The sequence below is a fragment of the Marmota marmota genome, unplaced genomic scaffold, assembly GCF_001458135.2.
Source record: "Marmota marmota marmota unplaced genomic scaffold, marMar, whole genome shotgun sequence".
Lineage (NCBI taxonomy): Eukaryota > Metazoa > Chordata > Mammalia > Rodentia > Sciuridae > Marmota > Marmota marmota.
Genome location: NW_026000026.1, coordinates 17,511,674 through 17,534,747, shown reverse-complemented (window position 1 = coordinate 17,534,747; position 23,074 = coordinate 17,511,674). Strand labels below are relative to the sequence as shown.

Here is a 23,074-nt window from a genome sequence, read left to right as displayed (position 1 = left end):
TATTTACCTCCCTATTTCAAAGTCATGTGTGTAGACTTTGCTATCTTAAGTCCTTAATTTTAGGAATTAATCTAATTAACTTCCACTTAAATATTAAATATTTAATATATAATATTAAAATATTAAATGTTAAATATATACAATATTTATATATTATATTAATATTAATATATAATATTAAAAATATATATAACATTAAAAATATTATATAGGCTTAAATATCTTGTCTTCTCTTCTCCCCATGACCACATAGAATCAGAGAATTCTGTAGGGATCCTCCAAGACCATTAAGTTTGACCTCTCCATCTTACAATTGACAACTAGGGTGGAGAAGGGAAGTGCTACCTCAGTGCAGCCCCACTCCCCACAGCTCTCCTGGTGTATAGGTAGATTGCCCATGTCAATCATCTCTGGGGTACAAGGATCCTCAATTAACAGAATGACGCTACTGGCTTAGGGACTAGGGTAATGACATGCTACTACTTCTTCATGAGGAGGGCATGGTGCTTTCCACCGCAGCTAGGAACAGGATGGGGAGTGTGGTGCCAGTAGAAGAGTGAGGAACAGGGATGAAGTGTTCTGATTCTTCTCTCTGCAGCTATGGCAGGTGGGAGAAATATTTTGCCTGAATTAACAAGTTTCATAAAGTCAGGAGTACAGATAAATAAGTGGATTTGCTGTGGTGCCCTTTACTTCACTGGATGCTTCATCAAGGGGACAGAGATGTAAAGACTCAAAGAACTGTAGTTTAGCCTATTCTGACCTTGTCTACTGTAGTCTTTTTTTGGTGTGTGTGTGTGTGGTGCTGGGAATTGAATGCAGGGGTCCTCTACTACAGTCCTTTTTAGCTTATTTTAAGACAGGGTCTGGATAAGTTTCCCAGGCTGGCTTTGCACTTGGGATCCTCCTGTCTCAGCCTCCCAAGTTGCTGGGATTACAAGGTATGTGCCACCATGCCTGGTGTTACTGATACAGCTTTTTCTTTCTTTCTTTCTTTTTTTAAGCTTAATTTTCAGATGAATAAGTAATTACCAGCAATTTATTCTTTCCTGTTGGGCTTGCATTTTATGGTACTTATTGCTCTCTAAGGCTTGATAAAGACTTATATTAGACAGCTTCAATACACACTTTTCCCTTGGTTGCCAGAACTACTACAGGATTTGAAATGATTTGATTAAACTACATCCCTAGAGACTGCGGTCTAACTCAGGGGAAGAGTGGCAAGCTGGAAAGTCACAAAAATCTGGGAAGTGTTAAAAAAGGTGTCCCAGATCTCCTCAGACTCCTCAAAAACCATGATAACACCATTAATGTTAAGGTTTTTTAAAATGAATTTTGATGTCAGAAGAGAACACAAAAACACTTGCCCTCCAGCTATTAGATTTACCTTCTGTCACCCTTACCCAGTGAACAGTTCTGTATGCCCTCTTGCCCTTACTTTTCTTTACCTCTTCTGGGCTTCCTTGTTGATGAGGTCCATTTCTGAGGTTCTCCTGAACATTTCCTCCTGAACCCAGTATCCTTGGTTACCTGGTCCCAGGATTTCAGGTCGGCAGAGCTCCTTGCGGTTGCAGCGCTGGTACACAGTGACCAGACGCCGGAGACGAGCTGTGAGAGCAGATGGAACTGGCCAGGGCGATTTGTCTGGGTCGGAGCCATCCTGGGCTTCAAACATCAGTGAGGATATTAGTATTTATAAACAGAGCTAAAACAAGTGTGACTGTTTTGTTTAAATAAAAATAAAAATAAAGCTGACTCAGGAACTTAATTAAAGTAACTGCTATTTTAACAATCAGCCCAGGAGCTAGGCAGAGGGGGAAGGACTGCAATTTTACTTTAGAAACAGCCTTAGGTTGTGGCTGGTATTCTCTCTCAAATACACATGTCCCTTTCTGTGGGGGCAGAATTTGAGGACCTTGAACTACAGCATAGGAATGAGTCAACTCTGTCCCCTTCTCCATATAGAACTATTGGCTTCTGTGTAGTTGGTCCTTCCAACTGCCAAAGCCTCTGGTCAGTATAAATTCAGAAAACATTAAAAACAAAAAACAAACAAACAAAAACTACAAAAACTACAAAAACCAAACCTCTATCCTTAAAAAAAAAAAAAAAAAAAAATCAATGAAATAATAATTTATTTTTTCCTCAGACTCCATTGTAATTTAAGACATCATTCATTTTAATTTTGTATTTCAATGCTATGTAAAGGAAGCCAGAGCCACATGTGACTCCAGTTAAGTTTAAAAAAGCTCAACTTATGTGATTTTTAAAGAGTCTTCTTAAAAATTAGTGTTTTTATTACATGTAAACTTCAGGATAACTATCAAACTGGGACCTTACTTTTCTTTGCCTTTAGAAGGACACAGTCTCACCTGCCCGGCTGTCATCCTTCTTTTCACCAAATATGGCATCACCTCCATCACTGGAACTTTCCTAGGGATAAACGAAGCCATTCCATCAGCAAAACTGAAGATCAGAAGAAACTGCCTCAGAGAGGCCCTATATAACAGGAATAAGCATGCACAAGAGACATCCTTCCTGTGAACATCTTAAAGACCAAGATGTACCTGATCAACACAGCTTACTTATGCACAGTTTAAAAAAAGTCAGCAAGCAGTTTATTTGAAATAAGTTTTTTCTTCCCCTTGGAATGATTCTTATCATAGAGATAAACTGGCACGCTCTCCATGGCAATTACATTTTACAAGCATTATTTTAGCTGTGAATTTAAATATTTGCTTTATCTTCATCACTTAAAATTCAATACTGTCATTTCACAGATGATATGCCTGCATTTTTTCTTTTTGCTGTGAAAAAGTGTCATGCTCATGTTCATTATGGTTAGCTCACTTCACAGCAACAGACACTATTTTCATAAAACATGACTGCTCCAGACATGAGACCTGATGGCGCAAGCCCTAGGAATTTAAAATTAAAATCACAATTTGAAACTCCAAGTGAATCTGGAGTAAGATCACAGGCACAGAGCTTGTCCAAGTTGGTGCATTTGTCAAGTGGGTGCTAATCGGTTCCTTCCTGGGCCCTGTCTTGGTTTTAGGCATGGAACTTGAAAAACTCCTTACATATGGTACATGTGGGAGCTTGGGGATGGGAAGAAAAAACATACTATTTTTTTTTTTTTAACTGAACTCTATTTGTAACACTGAAAATGTTTTCTGACTACTATTTTTTGATTGAATGATGACACAGAATGACTTCAGGAGTCAAGACTCTGCTGTATAACAGCACAGGGTCAGAGAGAACGAGAGTAACAAACTGTAGTCTTTATTCATTTTGTGTGGTCCTCAAGTTAAGAATGGTTCTTACATTTTTAAGAGGGTACAAAAAGTGAAGAGTATGTGGCAGAGATAATATGTGGCTCTCTAGCCCAAGAAATTTAGTACTTGGTCTTTTAGTAAAAGGGTCTGATGCCCCTGGAATGTGAGACCAGTACTTTAATACAGTAGGAATGAACAGATTATGTACAACTGTCAGTAGTTAAAATTCAAAACACTCACTCTGTTGGGAACCCTGATATCATGGAAGGGCCCAAGAAAGAAAACTCTGAAAAGATAAAAAAGGACAGGAGTCCATCCCCCCCCCCTTTTTCTTCTTTCTTATGGTATTGAGAACTGAACCTAGGGCATTTTACTTCTGAGCTATAACCCTAGCCCTTTTTTATTTTGAGACATGTTCTCAGCTAAATTACTGAGGTTGGCCTTGAACTTGCCATTCTCCTTGCTATCTCAGCCTCCTGAGAATGGCAATAGCTACTGATACTAATAAAAACTGTTAAGCATTGTGCAAAAAACCTTAATACAACTTAGTTTCATTTAGTTATCTGAACTGTCTCATGAGGTAGGAACAATATTTTCCTCATTTTGCAGATGCAGAAAACAAGCTCTAGAAAAGTTCAGTAATTTGCCTAAAGGTAATATAGCTAACAAGTGGCAGAGCCGGGATTTAAACTTAGGCAGTCTGATATTGAGAGTCAACACTTCAATTCTCCAAATTATCTAAAAAAGGGCAACAAGAGAGGAAAATGTGTTCTGAAGAGTCAAAACAGAACCAGGAAGCACGAGTAAACTCCCTTCCCTAGGCCAGAATTATCTCCAGCCATCTAGAGTCAAATAAAGAGAAGAAACCTCAGGATGATCTACTGTACCATTTTGAAGGGGCACTTAAATGTGCTCTGCCATCCTGTTCCACTATTTAGGCAGTTAAACAACAACAACAACAAAACCCCAAACCAAAACCAAAACTAACTTGCTATGCCTTATAAATCTTCCTGTCAGAACACTTTTGGATATGCTAAGTATTTGTGAAAATTCTTTCAATGCTGAAATTTACAAGTATAGATACTTCCAACTGAGAATGTTTTATAGCCTACAAAACAGGGGCAGTGGGCCTGAGAACAAGCATGCTCCTTATCACACCATAGTAGTGGCTGATGTGGGCATCATTTATACCCCAAACCCATGGGTGGAAGCTCCCAGCCTGTGTGAGGTAGTTACACAGGGCATGCAAGTTTCCCTTCCAGTCAATCCACAGTTTCTTTCAGTGCACAGTAGTAGACATGTATAACCTTAGGCAAAACTCTCAAGTAGAGAAAGCTTCTGGTATTAGCAAGTGTCTTTTTCTGTATCCCATCCTCTCTCTTAAGAAATGACAGAATGAAGAAGACTAAGTTTATCAGTAGCTCAAGTGAAAAATGTCAGAATTTTAGTTAAAATGAATATGTGAAAAGCTAAAGCAGCAACAGTCCTGGATGACAGGAAGCCAACAGGCTCTTGGCATATAGAAGGCCCTTGTATCTCAACTGCATGTTTACATTTAGAACCTCAATTTCTGCTTACATGACTCACTCAGGAAGAAATGTTCATCTCAGAAGTATGAGCCAATTGTTTCAGAGTGAGGGGCCCCAGAAACTGCCAACAACAAAGGATACTGATTGGTTATGACACGCAATTTCTCCATCCTGGGAACACATGTGGTTTGGAATCCAGCAGCCCACTGCTCCCTGGCCTTGGGCAAGTTGTTTTGATCTCTCTCAAGCTCATTTTTTTCTTTTGCAAAATGGAGACAACAGTGTTACCTTCTAGGGTGATTATATGGCACAAATGAGTACAAATATGACAAGAATTTAACCAAATGCTGGTACAAAGCAAATGCTCATCAAATGGTAGTTGGGACTGAGGAAATACTGAGAAACAGTCCAGCTACTAGATCATCACTTAATAGTTCTCTTTTAACTTGAATATACGCTCTAAGGAAGGCTTCATAATATAGTAACACTGCAGCAATCTGCAAAGGCCTACTGAGCATAGGTAAGTGGTCAGATCCTGTACTCAGTACTTTATATGCATTTTTTCATTTCTTTATTATAATAATTCATTTTAGACAGGAGGAAGTTGTGGGAAGGAGGAGGTTGATAATGTCATTCCAGATTGCACTATTAGTGGTGAACATGGAATTCCAACCCACAAGATCTGACTTCAGAGAGTGAATTCTTGGCCACGGTACAGTACTGCTGTGGTGGATGGAAAAACTCTACAAAGACTTCACATGCATTGTCTGTAACTAAAGTAACTTAATTCTTACTTCCCTACTGGGGCATGGGGCTCCATTTCCTTATCTGAAATCAGGAGGTCTAGTGCCCTTGCTTGTGACTGCCTCTGAGACTTGCAAGCATCCCCTTTTCAGTCTTGGCTTGGCTGAGGCAGTGGCAGTGCAGACCAGGTGGGACCTGTAGGCACAGGGAATCTTCTATGCTTTCATAAAACCCCAGAGCCAATGCAATAGGTAGTATTTGCTTATTTGTGAAAATCCTTTCAATGCTGAAATTTACAAGTATAGATACTTCCAACTGAGAAACATTTATAGCCTACAAAACAGGGGCAGTGGGCCTGAGAACAAGCACGTTCCTTATCACACCATAGATACTTCCAATTGAGAAATGTTTATAGCCTACAAAACGGGGGCAGTGGGCCTGAGAATAAGCATGCTCCTTATCACACCATAGTAGTGGCCAACTGTCTTCTTATAGTTGGCTAATAAGTGTCAGGAACTTTGCTTGGTTCTGGGACTATGACAGCAGGAAAAATAGAATCCTTACCTTCTGGAGCCCAGTGGTTATGAAACAAAGACAATAAATAGTGTTCCTACAGTATTTTAAGTGCTCTTAAACACGGTGGGAAAACAAGAAAAGCCACCACCTTTGCCAGACCCAAACCAGGTAAGGGAAAGACATCTATGAGGCACCCTGTAAGCTAGATACTGAAGGATGCATAGGGTTTTTGCCAGGAGAACATGAGTTCTCTGTGTATAGGCATCAAGATGTACAAAGGCAGAGTTAAAAAGATCCCACTAAGATTTTCATTTTCCAGGAAAATCAAGCATGCTACTTGTGTATAAACTTTGTACTGAAAGTAGATACATATAAAATGTCATAAATACAAAATCCAAGGATTTTATTATGGAGAAACAGCATGATTTAGAAAAAAATATGAACAGGGAAGACATTGTTCTTGTGTCTTCTGACTGCATAGTATTTTTTGCAGCTGACTATAAAACTATTTGAGTTCCCTACATTAGGGATAAGAATAAGGCCTAATTGAAAGAGAAGTATGCTTTGGTGAGTGTGAAAGTATTTCACATACAAAATTTACTATTTGAGTTCAGAGAACTTGCAACCTCTTAACTCACGAGAAAAGACTATTTGTTTGGTTCCTAAAATTTTCTTACAATGAAACATGACCATTTTGGACATAAAATTTCCTTGCAAGTTTTTTTTTTTTTTTTTCCTGATATCTCATCGGGCATGATTTCATTTTTCTATCTACAGGCCTTCTGTTCTGGACAGTACCTGAGACCCAGCACAGCCACCTGTGGTAGGAACTGCAGCACAGCAAGGACAAGTCATGCTTATTACAATATAATTATATTAATTGCAGTTGTGCCATTACTTATTGCTACATCTCTGAACAGAGATGCTACTCTCCTTATATACTTATAAGTTTGATAAAGATTTTCACTACAGTTCTGGGCTCCAGACCATCCCAAACCCAAATAAATACAAGACTAACTGGTTCACTGAATCTAGCCAAACCTGTAATCTTGCAGCTAGTAACTGCTTACTGATCAAAAGTGCTACTGGCATTAAAATAGAGAAAGGGCAAGAAAAGGAGTAGACCAGATAACTCAGAAGTCCCTCCCAAGCCTAAAAACACTCCATTTTTCTAAATGTCACATTTTAAAAGAATAAATACAGTGCACTCCAGAAGAGACCACAAAATAGCAAGGGATCTGGAGAGGATATGAAGAAATACAGAGGAACTGGGGATATTCCGTCTGAAGAGATTTAGAGATTAACAACAGTAGCTGATCTCGAGAATGTAAAATCCTATGGAACCAAATGGGAGGCAGACTCCTGGTTTGGTATAAGGCAGTGTCATTCACCAATGCAATGGGCTAGCTTAGAAGGTAGCATGTTCCTCTTTTATTCCTGCATGGACTTAGAATGATCCCGACAGTGATGCTGTACAGGAAATGGCACACAATGCTAAGACCCCGCCCATCCTAATGAATGGTACCTCTCTACGCCCCGGTCTGTTTAACTGACCCATTTGAGAGGCCCTTTACACATTACTTTGGGCTTCTTTAACCATGTACTGGGGAGAAAACAACTAACCACGATCTGCAATGCATACTGGTATAGGGCAAGAGGGTGGAGTAGCAGACCTGGTTCAGACATAGGCCATTCCTCTACATGTGCTGTTTAGCACATACACTAGAAATCAAGTTAAACCTATTTATGATCTGTCCACCTTAAAATCCAGAAGCCACTTCCAACTCCAACTGCTTTTGCTCAGGTTTTAAGGATCTGAGAAGTAAAAGAAATAATATGTGCACTGAGAGGTTGGATTTTAACTGTCAAGACCAGAACCCAACTTCCTTCAGGTCTAGAGTCTAAGGCTTCATGCTGATTCATTTCAATCCACCGTTTCTCAAGGAAACATGTCCTTGGAAAACAATTATTTTCCACTTTGGGAAAGTGGTATCATTGTTACTGTTCTTTTATTTATTTATTTATTTTGTGTTGCTGGGGTTTGAACCCAGGAACTCAAACATGACAGGCAATTGCTCTATTACTGAATCATATCCTTAGCCCCTCATTGTTATTATTATAGGAATCAAAACTGATAGAAGTCAAAGTAAATACTATATATTCTGCAAGCTAGAATCAAGAGAATAGAATAGAAAGAAGTGATAATTCTGGGGTAATGATCAGAAAAGAGGGCTTTGGCAATGAAGCCACTTGGGGACAGTGCTATACTAACCTTTGGAATCCAGAATCCATGGAATCATAACAGAATCATTTATTCTACTGCTCAAAGCCAGAGATTTGGTCAAATGATGCTGGGGCACAGATGATGTTTCAAACTGCTTATGCAAAGTTCCAGAAATTCATTTCAAAAATGCAACGAAGACTTCTCTGGGATATGCACATTTCCCTATTCCTAACTCTAACTACAACTAAAAGCCCTGGACATTATACATAAAATAAATAAAAGTGAGTGCTAGTGGGAAAGAAATGAGTCTCTTGCAACAGAGACTATGAAACAGATAGTTGATAATAGCTGTATATGCTGGGTGGGTTTGAAATATTTAAGTTTAGAAACAAGTTAATGGGATGGTAAACAGCCTTTTTAAAAAAATCATATCTACCAAAACCCAGAAAAAGATATACTTCTCCATAATACTGTTAATTGTAAAACAATTCAAAGACTTTTTTTTCTTGATTTTTAAATTTTTTTTTTTTTAGTTGTAGGTGGACACTATGACTTTATTTTTATTTATTTATTTTTATGTGGTGCCGAGGATTGAACCCAGTTTCTCACCTGTGCTAGGTGAGCACTCCACCACTTAGCCACAACCCCAGCTTCTGTTTTCTTGGTTTTATAACATGCAGATTGCTTAATCACTGTTAATTTCTCAATGTGCTCTATAAAGAAACTCAAATTTTTAACTAAAAACAAATAAAAGAAAACTCTGAAAGGTGAAGAAAAGAAGGCAAGGCAAACCAGGAACCTCCGGACCCAGGGAACAACATGGATGAGTTCTCTGGGTTTTTTTTCCTTTTGTCTCATCTATCTTAGATTTGGAGGTAGACTAGCTATGTGGAAATGCCAGAGGCTCCAACAAAAGCCTGTTTCCTCTAGCAAAGGATCAGGAAAAGTTAGGACAAAAACTGCATTACTCCAGCCCAATAACAGAAAAAACTGGCTCACCCCACTTAGCCAGCAAAGGCCGAATGGGGAATCTACATGTCTACCTTCTCTAGGTGCCAACAGGGCTTCCAATTTTCCTGTAGGGGTGGTGCTAGGAAAAGAAAGCTAAGCAGAGAGCCAGGACCTCTGCCCCTGATAGGTAATAATGAGCCCTGTGTCCTTCCATGGTACCAGCAAAGACTAATGTGGGGACTCAAATTTAATTCCTGTTTAACAGGTGTTAAAGGGAATGAACCTGGAATCTGAAGGCCTACCCTCACATCACAGAAACAAAGTGGCCCTCCAAACCTTGTTCCTGTGCCAGAGAGTTGTCAAAGAAGCCCATTAAAATACAAGGTTCAGGGGCTGGGGTTGCAGCTCAGGTAGAGCGCTTGACTAGCATGGCAAGGCCCTGGGTTCAGTCCTCAGCACCACATAAAAATAATAAATAAAATCAAGGTATTGTGTCCAACTACAGCTAAAAAATAAATACTAAAAAAAATTACAAGGTTCAAATAAGTTCTAGGGTTCACAAAATAATACCCTCAAATGTCCAGGTTTCAATGAAGATCACATCAATATCAGAAAGATCTCAAATTGGAGGAAAAAATGAGAGTCAATAGATCCCAACACAGAGATAATAGATTCTTAATTATCCGAATGAAGAATTTAAAAACCTTCAATAAATAATTCTGAACATACTTCTTGCTAAGCAAGTGCAAAGAAACAAAAATCAAAACCAAAGGGAAATTTTAGATTTGAAAAATACAATAAATGGAAGAAAAAAGACTCATACATACATTAAAAAAAAAAAGGCTCAACAGAAGAATGCAAGGGAATAAAATAATAATCAGTAATTTAAAAAAAATTTTTTTAGTTGTAGATGGACACACAATATTTTTGTTTATTAATTTATTTTTTATGTGGTGCTGAGGCTTGAACCCAGTGCCTCACACCTGCAAGGCAAGTGCTCTACCATTGAGCCACATCTCCAGCCCTATAATCAGTAAATTTTTAGAAAAATACAAAGTACTCAATGTGTACAATAGAAAGATAAAGAGATCTAAACAAACAAAAAAAAACCTCTATAGCTAATATTATACTTAACAATGTAAGACAAATGCCTTCCTTTTAATATCAGGAAGGAGGAAAAGATGTCTATTCCAACACTCTAACCCAACACATGATTACAAATTTTAGCCAGTGCAGCAAGGCAAGAAAAGGTAATATAAAGATCAGAAAGGAAGAAAAACTGTCCCTATTTTCAAATGACATGGTGTTGACAAGGAAAATCCCAAGAAATCTAAGGAAAAAAGTTCCTAGAACTGATAAGCAAGTCCAGCAAAGTTGCAGGATGCAAAATAAACATACAATATCAATTGCATTTCAGTATAGTGACATGTGGACACTATAGTTAAAAACACAATGGTATTTACACTTGTTCCACAGAAAATGAAATACTTGGATGTAATCTAAAACATGTACTAGATTTGCATGTTGAAAACTACAAAATGTTAATGAAAGGAAAAAAAACGAACCTTGAGCTAATATTCTTCACTTACGTGAAAATTGACTTAAAACAGATCATAGACTAAAGTGTACAACTTTAAAACTTTTAGAAAAAAAAATCGAAGAAAATCTTTAGATGTACAAGGAGGCAGGAGTTTTTGATCCACAAGAACCAAACTGATAAGCTGCCTTCATAAAATTAGTGAAAGACAACATGAATAGGCTAAAGTGGCAACCAAAGGAAAATATCTGTAAGTCATCTACCTGAAAAAAGACTAGTATCTGTAAGCTACAAAGAACTAAATAAAATATTAACTTAAAGCCCACAAACAACAAAATTAGAATATGGGCAAAGGATATGAAGAAACACTTTACTGAAGAGGACATCAAGATAACAATTAAGCACATAAAACAATGGTCAACATCATTAGCCATAGGGTAATACAAATTAAACCCACAATGATACCAATCAGAATGGCTCAAGTTAAAAACAGTCACAACACCAAAAGCTGCTGAGGACAGAGAATGTGGAGTAAGCAAATCATTATCCATTGTTAATTGGAATATAAAATGGTACAGACTCTCAAAAAGCAAGCAGTTTCTTAAAAAAAAAAAAAAAAACAAAAACAAATTAAAATGTACCAATTTTACTCTTGGGGCATTTATCACTGAGAAATGAAATTGAAGGTCCACACAAAATCTGTATGCAAATGTTTTCAGAGGTCTTATTCTTAATAGTCAAAGAGTAGAAATCACTAAAATGTCCTTAAACGGATGAGCGATAAAACAAACTATACTTCATCCACACCATGGAATGCTACTCAGAAATAAAGAAATGACTGTATGGCTAACATCATGGGTGATTCTTCAGGGAATTATGCTGAGTGAAAAAAGCCAATCTCCAAAGGTTACATCTGTATGATACCATTTACAGAACATTCTTTTTTTTTTTTTTTTTTTTTTTAATATTTATTTATTTTTTTTAGTTCTTGGCGGACACAACATCTTTGTTTGTATGTGGTGCTGAGGATCGAACACGGGCCGCACGCATGCCAGGCGAGCGCGCTACCGCTTGAGCCACATCCCCAGCCCTACAGAACATTCTTAAAATGACAAAATTATAGAAATGGAGAAATAGTTTGATTGTCAGGGACTAAAAAGAGGTGAAAGTGACAAAGAAGTAGATGTGGTTTTAATATAGCAAGATGATAATCTTTGTGGTCATGAAATTTCCTGTACCCTATCCATGTTAATATGGACCTGGACCATATTCCTGGACCCTATCCATGTTAATATTCTGGATGTGATATCATACTATAATTTGTAAGATGTTACCATGTGGTGGGGGAGGGACTGAGGGGAGGACTAGATAAAGGAAATACAGGATCTTTTTACATTATATTTTACAACTGCATCTAAAGCTACAGCTACCTGAAAATAAAAAAATAAAAAATTAAAAAAAATGTTAAATTAGAATAAAAATGCAATGCAATCTGAATGTTTGAGGTTTCCATGATAAAATCATGGGGGAAAGACAGTGCAGCAGCAGCAATGCCACTGAGTCCCTAAGCAAGGGTTCTCTTTGGATATGAAAGAGCACATCTGACTCACCGTTTGTTTCTGGAGGCCATCTAATTTGTCCTCAGCATTGTCTTCTTTATCCGTGCTGCCTCTAAAATAAAAGCAATCACATACCATATAGGAATTATTTTGCCACTAGGATGCTTGAAAGAGAACCCCCTACTCCAATCACTGACTAAAGGGAATATTAGTAGATCCCTTCCTTCACAGGCACTCAAAATCTTAGTTTCCCTTATTAAAGAGACACTAGGAAAAAATGAAACTATCATTAAATGGTGTCATCCCTTCTACAGGGAAGGACTTCCATTCAGCTGAGACTGTGGCACAAGGCTCTGGCCTCTTGATCTACTCAGGCAAGTTCAGAAGCTGGCTGTTCAATACTATCAGAATAAAGGTAATTACTTCCCATCAAGAGCTATCTGCAAATGTGGCTCTGATAAAAGAACAGGTTCTAGACAAAGCTGTGCTAAAAGACTGAGGCCTGATGCACCAGCCCCAGGTCATAGTGGACTGAATCTGCCCACAGAATGACTTACATCTGGCAAAGGATACCTTTCTGGCAAGCTCTTCTCTACCACTGAGAAGGAAGAGCATTTTGCTCTCTGCCATCAGGTGCATATGGCCATATTAGCTGCCTAATGTCTTCTCTCTCGTGAACGTTAACTATTTTTGATGTCTGTTTTTCATCATTCTTTTCAAAATTGACTTCGAAATATTCCTGTCCCAAATATGCTTACCTTTGGTGCTCAGGTACTAAAGGCAAGACAATCTCCTACTTTCAATGCTTAACTATAGAAAGAATAGCCCACAAAAATGTAAGCTTTATGCCACATTCAGGTACCTGTCCCAGGTGGTGTTTTCCCTCAACTGGTGAACCTAACATAAAGATCACTAGTCATTTGGGGTTTGTTAACATCTCCCAGAATGCATCTTTATTATTTGTCAACAGAAAATGCCTCGGGGGCAAAGAATAGCATGACAGCTAATGTAGTTTCCCAGGGGTTAAAGAATAGGTAGAAAATTCATGTTAACTCTTTTCTTTCTCAAAGATAGTTAGGGGCTCTGGACAATGTAATTCTCTCATGGTCAGGCCTGACCACAGTCCTTGGCAATGCCAAGTAGTATGGGGGAGAAGTTGGGGCCAAAGGTCTACCAAACACACGCTAAGAGATATGTTACATTTCCTAAAAATATGTATGTTTTGGAGAACTGCTGATTTTGGCTATTATGTTACTTTTCCTAAGAACTTATGGCTGTTGATGTTATGCCTACAGTAGATGAAAGTCAGCCAAAGTACATTTTTGCACCAAACCCAAGGATAGGCTAAAATGCACAACCACCAAGCAGTGAGTCCTAAATCTACCTTACTCATGGGCCATACTGGAATTTTAAGGTCAGGAAACCTTTACTTGCTGTGCCTCTTAGTTTTTTGTCAGGTATGAGAAGTCTGAATTCTTCCTTGAGAATCCTCTGACCAGAAAAGAAGTGAACCTGGTTAACAAGTTGAACAGGATGGTGGGCAGCTTGAGGAACCCATGAAGGAGAGGAATTGGTAACTAGTTACACAGTATTTGGAAGTTAAAGAACAGGTCTGAGGCATAGTAGGGTGGATCCAAAGTAGTGATTTAGGAAGGTAGTGGCATTGCAGCAAGGTTTAAGGGAGATGCTGGACACTGAGGAAACGATAAGCATGTTGGATGTACACGGAAGGGGTTATAGGTTGGCAGTATGGCATCTCACACCACGGTCAACCTACACGCCTTCTCACCTTTCAGGAATGTCTGAGTTACCATCCGTAACACCCTGTTCTGCAGAAAGGGACTTCTCATCTGGCATCCCGACTTTCTCCAGGAAACAGAGTGCTGGGTCTGCTCTCATGGCATTGTATCTCTCATAACCTATTTAAGTAATGAGAAATGTCAGAAGTCATGTTGGAACACATCAAATCTGCCATGGGCCCTAGACAGTCACTTTGTTTTCCTTATTAAGTGAAAAAACAAAACAAAACAAACTCAGACAAAAAATACTGCTTTAGGATTAACTGGCTCCTTTGAGACTTCCTAATAGGGAAAGATTCTGGAGCCAAAGCAGACACCCCCGAGCAGGCCTTACCAAAATCAAGAGCTTATGGACTGTGTGTCTATGAACAGATGCAGGATCCAGATACAATTCTCACCTGTCTGCTGCTTTCAAACAGCAGAAAGAATCAGACAAGTTGGCTTTGCAACCTCTTCCTCATATCCCTCAGCTCTGGATACCTTGTTATGTCCTAAATGGGCCTTCTGTTCTTACAGTCTAATTTTATTCCATGTGTTAGAAAGGTAAGCTGAACAAAATGGGGGACACAAGGGCTGAATTATAAAGAGGATTACTGATTGCTTATTGGGTTAAAGTAAACCTATTACCTCAGTATTCACAAACTCAGTATGGAACTCTAATTCACACTGGCCAAGGCTTTGGAATCACTTCTCATCAAATTCCCAAAGTCAACAGATGGAACACTTTGACCCAGAAGAAAGACCTCAAAAGGGATGTGAAATAATGAAAAAACATTTTTTTTTTCAATTCTATAAAATCCAAGCATGAGAATGTGTTTTTTTAAATTGAATCTAATGTTATCTTATAATGAGATAGAATTTGGCCATGTAAAACACTCAAACCTAATGTCATACTAAACTATCTTGGAGGAAACACTTCAAGATCATCAAAATCCTTGTGATGATTCTCCTTACAAATAAAGTCAATCTCTAGTTCTATATTATGCATACTGCATGTAATGGAAGAGCTGAATATAAACAATAATCAGCCTTGTTGTTAAGAACAGATCTGATTTTACTTTGTTTGAGTATTCCATTTTTATCTTGGTTTTGTTTTCATATTACTGTTGATGCAGTTGTATCCTACACATCTGCAGGCAGCACCTGGTGCTTTATCTCCAAGGAGCTGCAGGTACTTCATCTTTTAATCCAAACTGATTTTCCTGACATTTCCATGACAGGTACTGCCCAATGAGGCACATGGCATATGAAATTACAGTGCTCTTCTTTATTCACTTATTCCCTAGGGTAATTATTTGATTACTATAAATGTCTCTCCTGAGACTGTGAGCTCCATAGAAATAGAATCTCTGTTTTGCTTATTATATATGTCTAGTATCCAGCACAGGGCCAAAACACTGCATATACTCAAAAAATACCTGACTGGATGAGTCAGTTTTGCTCAGATTTCTTCTGTTCCAAACATCATGGTGTGTGTTTGGCCTCAGCTCACATCAAAACAAAAATTTCCCCAATACTCTTCCTGCCTTAAGAAGTTTCTGTCACTGCCTCCACCTGCCTCTTTTCATGAAAAGAGGGGTGATTCATCTGATAGTAAGATAGTGAAGGCTATTCTCTGCTGTCCTTATCATCGAGGGAGGTTAGCTGTCAGTAAGTGTCCTGCCTTCATACACTTGTGCTTGACATGGCAAGAAGTAGGCTGGGACACTTCTTGTGCCTTCTGGGTAAGTTCCAACTTTGTAGACTTTCTCTTGTTATATATGAGTCTGAAGTTTAGAGACAGAGTCTGCATTTCTATTTCTTAATTAACTGTGAAGCTGGAGGTTCCCTAGAAAGCCCTAATGATAGTCCTGAAAGAGAGATTAGTAGGAACTATTATGGCCAAACAAAGAAAAGCAACAAAATGACAGGCCTTTGAGGGGGTGGTGGCTGTTGCCTCTTCTTACTTAGTATATAAGCTCCTATCTCAGAATGTGAACAGAAATACTCAATTTTTATCTTGAGGAACTTTTCATAAATCCAGGCTGCCCAAGGGGGTGCAATAGTCACTTAATGCAATGGAAAGCTGTAAGGAACATCATTCTGCCTAGGCTTGCTACAGGACCTTCTTGCTGCCGGCTAAAGTCTTGACCAAAGACTTGGCCAGTTCTCCTGGGGTTGGCTTACAGATGGAACCGCGGTTTTATCCTCATTTAAGCATGGCTGGAGCTGGCTGTCTGGGGATGGACCTAAAGATCTCCCAAACCCCAGTCCATGAACAGCTGTGTATCTCTTATTAAAGAAAATGGATGCAACACTGTAGCACACAATTAACCAAGGCATGGAGGTGAGGCAGAGGAGGTTTCCTGACACATGATCTCTGAAAAGTGAACTATCTTTAACAGTTGGCTGAACTGAAGAGCAGGTTCTTAAAACGCTGCCAGAGTGAAGATAGAGTTACTAATTTTAGTTTCTTTAAGCTGTCCAGAAACCTCTCTCACTCTTCTTTAATCTTTTGGTTAATATTAAAAAAAAATTTCCATGCCATCATCTATGCTTAGATTTTTAAATTAATAGGGCAAAAGATACTAAAGGCATGTAAATTATGTTTGATGACCTTAGAATTTTGCATATATATGAAATGATAAAACCTTTAATTTTCCCTCATTTATTTATTTCTTCACTCAAGAATCATTTGGTGTCTACTGTGCACCAGGTACCAGGAGTATTCAGAGGGAATGAGAGCTGGGAGTGGTGGCATACACCAATAATGCCAGCAACTCAGGAGGCTGAGACAGGAGGATCACAAGTTCAAGAAGTTCAAGGCGCCTCAGCAAATAACTAAGGCCCTAAGCAATTCAGCAAGATCCTGTCCCAAAACGAAAAAGTGCTGGAGATGCTGTTTAATCACCAGTACCAAAAAATAAAAAAAAAAAAAAAGGGTGGGGGGGAAGATAAACACCAAATAAGTTGTTTGTAGCCACATTAACCGTTCTGAAGTTTCTCAGTGCCATAATGTTCACAGTATTGTCACACAACACACATTCATCAAGATTTCAAAAGGGTAAGGCTCTACTTTCTTTTTTTGTGTGGGGATAGTGGGGACTGATCCAGGGGTGCTTTATCACTGAGACACATCTATAGTCCTTTCTACTTTTTATCTTGAGACAGGGTCTAAGTTCTGAGGCTCATCTTGAACTTGTGATCTTTATCTCAGATCACAATCTGAGATATTATCTCTTTATAGGCGTGTGTGTGACACCACGCCCTGGTAGATTCTACTTTTTAAGAGAGATATGTAATAGGACTGTGGAATTTTGCAGAAATATGAAGCTTAGTAAAAGATCGCCTGAATCATCTTTCCTGGGGGAGGTGATGCAGAAGGAAACACATTCACTAAAATACACACCATGTTTGAACACACCAATGAGAAGGGACTTATCAGCCTCAGCATCCCACCAATCCACTGGGATCTCCATGTAGTCAATGTCGGGCAGAGGCACATCCAGTTCCCTGTGGAAGAAAGGGCGCAGGCTCAGCCTTCCTTTAACACACACACATAATACAAATAATAAAAAGCCACTGGCCTAACCCTAGTATTAAGTCACACTCATAACTGCATGCCGAGATGCTAGAATAGTAACAAAGAGGAAGATTCAGAAGGCGGTGGGTCAATGTTTCTTAACCAGACTCTTGGTATCAGAATCTCCAGTGGAACTATCCAAGTATTTGTGCTTCAATTCCAGGCTCCACTTTAGAGAACCCATTGTCAGTTGGCCCTGGGATCTATATGTATAAGAAAGTTCTGATGTGCCTCTTTCGTTGAGAACCACAGCAAAACCCAGTCATATATTGGACATCTGAAGGCAGAAATTCCTCCAAACGATTGAATTCATACTTGACTGAATACTTAAAATGGTCTGTTAACTGTTGGGTCAAAACAGATCATAGATTGAACTGTTCCTGGCAAAAGGAATGAATGTAAGTTGCCTCAGGGTGCAGACATGCAGAGAGTCAGCAGGCTTGTTCCATCAGTCCCTCTGTGAGCTTCTGTCCATGTTCTTAGCATGCACATGTTTTCATTCATCTCTTAGCTCACTGTCTTCATTCATTTGAGAAGCCCTTGCTCTTTGAAGGTTTTGGGATTTGTGAGGGGAAACATCTACCTGAATGGCTCCTCCCTGCCTGGGATGGTTTCTCTGCAGCATTTGAAAACTGTTTTTCCATCAGGCTGTTACTGTGTCACAAGCCCAAATGTCCCTGCCAGGCCCAGTTCCCCCTGAGGTTAAATGTACTCTGGCTTCCAGTTTTCCAGAAACCCACTGCTCTGTCTGCATAGTGTATGGGCTGAACTTTCTGAAATGACTGCTATTCATGCGTTAGGGCAATTGTTTCATGCCTAGGCATTAAACCTGGACAGGATAAGGGATAGAATGAGAAAGCAGAGGAAAGGAAAGCAAAGAATGGGCAATAGACTCACCCTGTCCATCTTCTACTGAGCTAACACCCATTACTTCTTACATGTCTAAGAAAGCATATGACAGGTGATGAGTATATTCAGATTACTTCTGCCAGGTAACACTAGGTTGGATTTTGCTGCATTTATATGACTTAATTTGAACCTCTTTACTAAAACACACAACCCCCTTATCCCTGCTGGAAATTACTTCAATGACCCCAGAAGGCTATCAAGTATTAACAGTCACTGTGAGAACTGGTTCTGATTATAAGTTGCCTGCCTGCTGGGTAAAACTGTCTATGCTCCTCTCTCCTTTAGTGCTCTTATTTAAAGTCAATGGCATTGCACAACGGAAAGAAAGAGAAAGAAATCAGGGCCCCAGGTTATCTTAAAGTCCAAATAATAGCACTTCTGGTGTTTTCTCTGGGAAGGACCAGTGTGTATAGGTATAGGGCAAATTGCTGCTCTGGGGAAGGTGAAGGAAGCTATCTGGAGATCCCACCTATAAATTACAATTTTCTGAGAGTTTTATCAAGTGGCAACTGAGAGTTTGCTGGCCTCATTCCCTGAAATCTTGGGAAACTTCCACAGGATTCTATAGCTTTTGGAAAATATTAATTTACAAAACTAAGATGCAAAAATCAAACAGGCCACAAAATGTTACTAATATGATTAGTAAATAAAGGAGAAATACTCAAATGCCTAAAAGTACTAGGGTCAAATGGGATTCTAGGTAAAAGTTCTAGTTTATACCTGGCAGATCAAGCCTATTTAAGTAACACCCATGACAAAAATTACTTAAGGTAGAGAAATTATCCACCCTCCCGCCCCCGGTACTAGGGATTAAACCCAGGGATGTTCTACAACTGAGTGATATCTCCAGTCCCTTTTATTTATTTTGAGATAGGGTCTCACTATGTTGCCAAGGTTGGCCTTGTACTTGTGATCTTCCTGCCTTAGTCTCCTTAGTTTTGGGATTATAGGTGTGAGCTACTATGCCTGGCAAGAAATGACTGTTTTAAAGGCAATTTTATAATACTATTTGGGAGGATAAACAGGGACTAAAACCCCACCAAAAGCTGTGTTTCTAAAAGCCTACTTTCTCCCTTTCTGTATCTACAGATAACCTGACCAAGTCGTCCTTCTTTACCTGCCTGCTTACCACCTGGGCAACTGATCTTAGGTAGGACGGGGACACGGGCCTCCTGAAGTACAGGCCAGTCCATGAACAGGCACTTTACCTTGATTCTTTAACACTGAGAGCTAAGGTTGATTTGTTTTACCTGGCAGAAGTTCCCTCAAATGCTTTATCAGCTGCTTCTCCCAGTATTTCAGCTTTTAGGTAGTATAGCATCCGTACTCTCAAAAGGACCCTAGGAAAGGCAAGAACAGCAATGCAAACACATTAGAACCATGACTGTCTGTGAACCATAGCCTACATCCTAAGTTAACAGTGAAATATGGGCATTCCCATGCAGTCAGTGGATATAAAGTAATATATCAGTAAGATATATATCAGTAAGATACTATGTGCCAATGGCAGATGTTACTAAGAGCACCTTCACCTTACCCAAGAAAGCAACCATGCCCTCAGTCATCTGTTGGAATGTTCTGTGAACCACAGGGGAAACCAGAAACAGAAGCACTCCCCCTGATCTTTCAGAGTACTCACCGCTCCCACATGGCCACAATAACCCTGGGGGCAGAGCTGATTTCCCAGAGGCCAGTTATCAGTTTTCCACTTACTGAAGCGTGAGTAATGTGCACAACAGTTTTACTTGCACATAGTGAAATGAATAAAGGGCAGGTGTCTCTTTTTCATACCAACAAATCTTCTCTCCTCAGGTACTCAATTCACCTTGATTCTGCAGAGGCAGCACTCAGGCTCCACAGTGATGCACCAGACAAAGCAATTAAACAAGTATTTGCTGGGCAATTACTCTGTGCCCTGCATCATGCTTGGGTGCTCTGAGGTATATACCAAAGTAAACAATTCAACATTGTTCTTGGAGAGCCTACAGCAGGCTAGTTGTGAAATGAGACCAACCATGAAGAGTTAGAGACACAGAAGATGACAGTGGGGGCCCAGGCTAAACGTGCATGTATGACCTAGGTCGAGAGTAAGGGTGGATACAGGTGAGGCCACTATTGAAGAGATGCTTGTGTTCAAGGCTAAGCAGCAAAGACGTCTGGAGGAGTACTTAGGACAATTTCCTCACTACCAGTCAAGAGTGAAAGTTGTGAGCTAGGGTTGTGGCTCAGTGGTAGAGCACTTGCCTAGCATGTGTGAGGCACTGGGTTTGATTCTCAGCACCACATAAAATTAAATGAATAAAATAAAGGTCCAATTAACAACTAAAAATACATATATATAAATAATTAAAAAAAAAAAGTGTGAAGATTGGCTGCTGGAAATAAAAGCCCGAGTATATCTGTAGTACTTACACAGGAACTGACTGCCAGATAAAGGTGTTTAAAAAAAGGGATCACAAGCAGTTATGTACAATACATATCATTTTAAGAAAGACAAAACGAGGCTGCACATCTGTATACAACTGGTATGTGCACAGTGTCTGTGGAAGAACCAGGTTAACAAGGGTTGCCTCTGGAGGGGGCAACAGGGAAACTGGAGGTGGGAAGAAAACTTATTTTTGACAGAGTTTAAAAAAATCTATTAAAAAAAAAAAGTTAATAATGAGGGGTTGAGTCCTCTAAAAAAGGCACAATTTCTGTTAGTTATTGGAGGAAAGTACCACTGTGAACTTGAGTTGTGGGTGGAGACACACATACTTAGAACCTTTAAAAGGAAAAAAAATCCTTACATCTCTGTTATATTATTCTTTTTTTTTTAATATTTATTTTTTTTTAGTTTTCAGCGGACACAACATCTTTGTTTGTATGTGGTGCTGAGGATCGAACCCGGGCCGCACGCATGCCAGGCGAGCACGCTACCGCTTGAGCCACATCCCCAGCCCCTCTGTTATATTATTCTTAACTCAGCTGCCAGTCAACTAAATAATTTTGAGACTTTTCCCCCTCCTGAAGCCCAGAGAATAAGAACTCTCTAAGAATTTAGAACCACAACTGATTTTTAGACTTCACCAGTGGGAGCTAGTTCTTAGTAGGACCTGGAGCAGAATGTCAGTTTTGTGGTTTAGTGCCCTAATAACCCAAGACTAAATTACACAAGAACAGAATTTCATTTTGTATCACTGTTCGTTGCTGTCTGCACCCCAGCCCAGCTGTAAGCCTAAGGATACAAAGAATACTATCTCAAATACATGCCTAATAAGGAACTGGAGACCATGACAGCAACACCAAATTAGAAGAGGAAGCAATGCAGCATAGGGTGCTGAGAGTATTGACCAGTGAGGCCAGTGTTCTGTCCTTGCTAATCTGATCTCAGAGATAGAGTATGTCCTCATTGGTTTTGAGTCAGATTAGAAAAATCCTCCAGGATTCATAGTGCCTTGTTTGAGAGAAGAGATTTGGTTAAAGAAGTTAGGGAGCTGAAACATGAAATAAATTCTGACTCAGCTTAGACCACAGATCCCCTATTATGTCTTTCCAGACCTTGCATAAATAAAGTAGATAGTACAGGAATATGAAGTGGTATTCCCATGGAGGTCCCAGGAGCCTGGACCATCTGGGTGAGGCTTCCTTAAGGGATGAGAAGGGCACACTTACTTATTGCAGTGCTGTTTGAGGTGTTTCTTATAGCCATCATCATGCAAGACCACCTCAGGGTTGCAGGTAGCCAACCAGTCTGCATTCTTTAGTTCTGGGAGCAATAACTGGTTCTTTGTCTTCTTCCCTTTCCTCCCTCTGGGGACTGGGGCAGACAACCCTGAAACAGACAGACAGTGTAGAGCATGTGGATGAGCCAAGGGGGCTTCAACATAGGTATTAAGTCAGAGATGGGCAGGGGCTGCAAATAGACAGCCAGGTCAGGCATGGTGGGCCCTGGATGACAGGCCCCACTTCTTAGTTCACAGTGTGAGGTGATGCACCTGGTTAGTAGGTCAGTAAGATTTACTGAGTACCCTGTGAGAACCAAGAAAGTAGACGTAGCCTGTGCCCTGTGGGCCCTTACAATTTAGCAGGGGAAAGGAATATTTGACTTGAAACCTCAAGGAGAACTTTGGTTAAGCACAAGAAAGGAGTACAGCATAGGAAAGGCAAGACGAGATAGAATAGAGACAGAAGGACAAAATTCAAAAGGGTGAGCCACAGAATACAATATGTGAGTCCCCAGCTCAGGGGAGGAACCCTAGGAGACTCAGGTTAGTGGGCAGGACTGCATGTGGGAAACTGTGAGAGGTCCCAGTTGTCCTTTATTAAACAGAATAACAGGCTACATTAGATGATCCCAAGGGAGAACTGAGAGCATCACCATCCTTTCCCACAGGTAACATTCCAAAATGTATCCAAAAAGTCCCCCCAAACATAGCAATAGGCAACACCCAGGTGATTAAAGTGCATAGGAGCTTGTGCTTCTC

General features: G+C 39.6%; 1 protein-coding gene across 3 annotated transcripts in view; it reads right to left on the bottom strand.

Moving 5' to 3' along the window:
• Positions 1–23,074, bottom strand: part of Chd6 (chromodomain helicase DNA binding protein 6) — a 166,545-nt gene that overhangs the window by 22,084 nt on the left and 121,387 nt on the right. For all 3 annotated transcript variants that reach the window (XM_048810933.1, XM_048810932.1, XM_048810934.1), the window contains exons 23-29: positions 22,263–22,422; positions 19,859–19,948; positions 17,526–17,629; positions 14,128–14,257; positions 12,390–12,450; positions 2,373–2,433; positions 1,449–1,665 (exon numbers count right to left, since the gene is read on the bottom strand). In XM_048810933.1, coding sequence (XP_048666890.1) covers positions 1,449–1,665; positions 2,373–2,433; positions 12,390–12,450; positions 14,128–14,257; positions 17,526–17,629; positions 19,859–19,948; positions 22,263–22,422 — 823 coding nt within the window. The remainder of the gene's footprint in view (positions 1–1,448; positions 1,666–2,372; positions 2,434–12,389; positions 12,451–14,127; positions 14,258–17,525; positions 17,630–19,858; positions 19,949–22,262; positions 22,423–23,074) is intronic.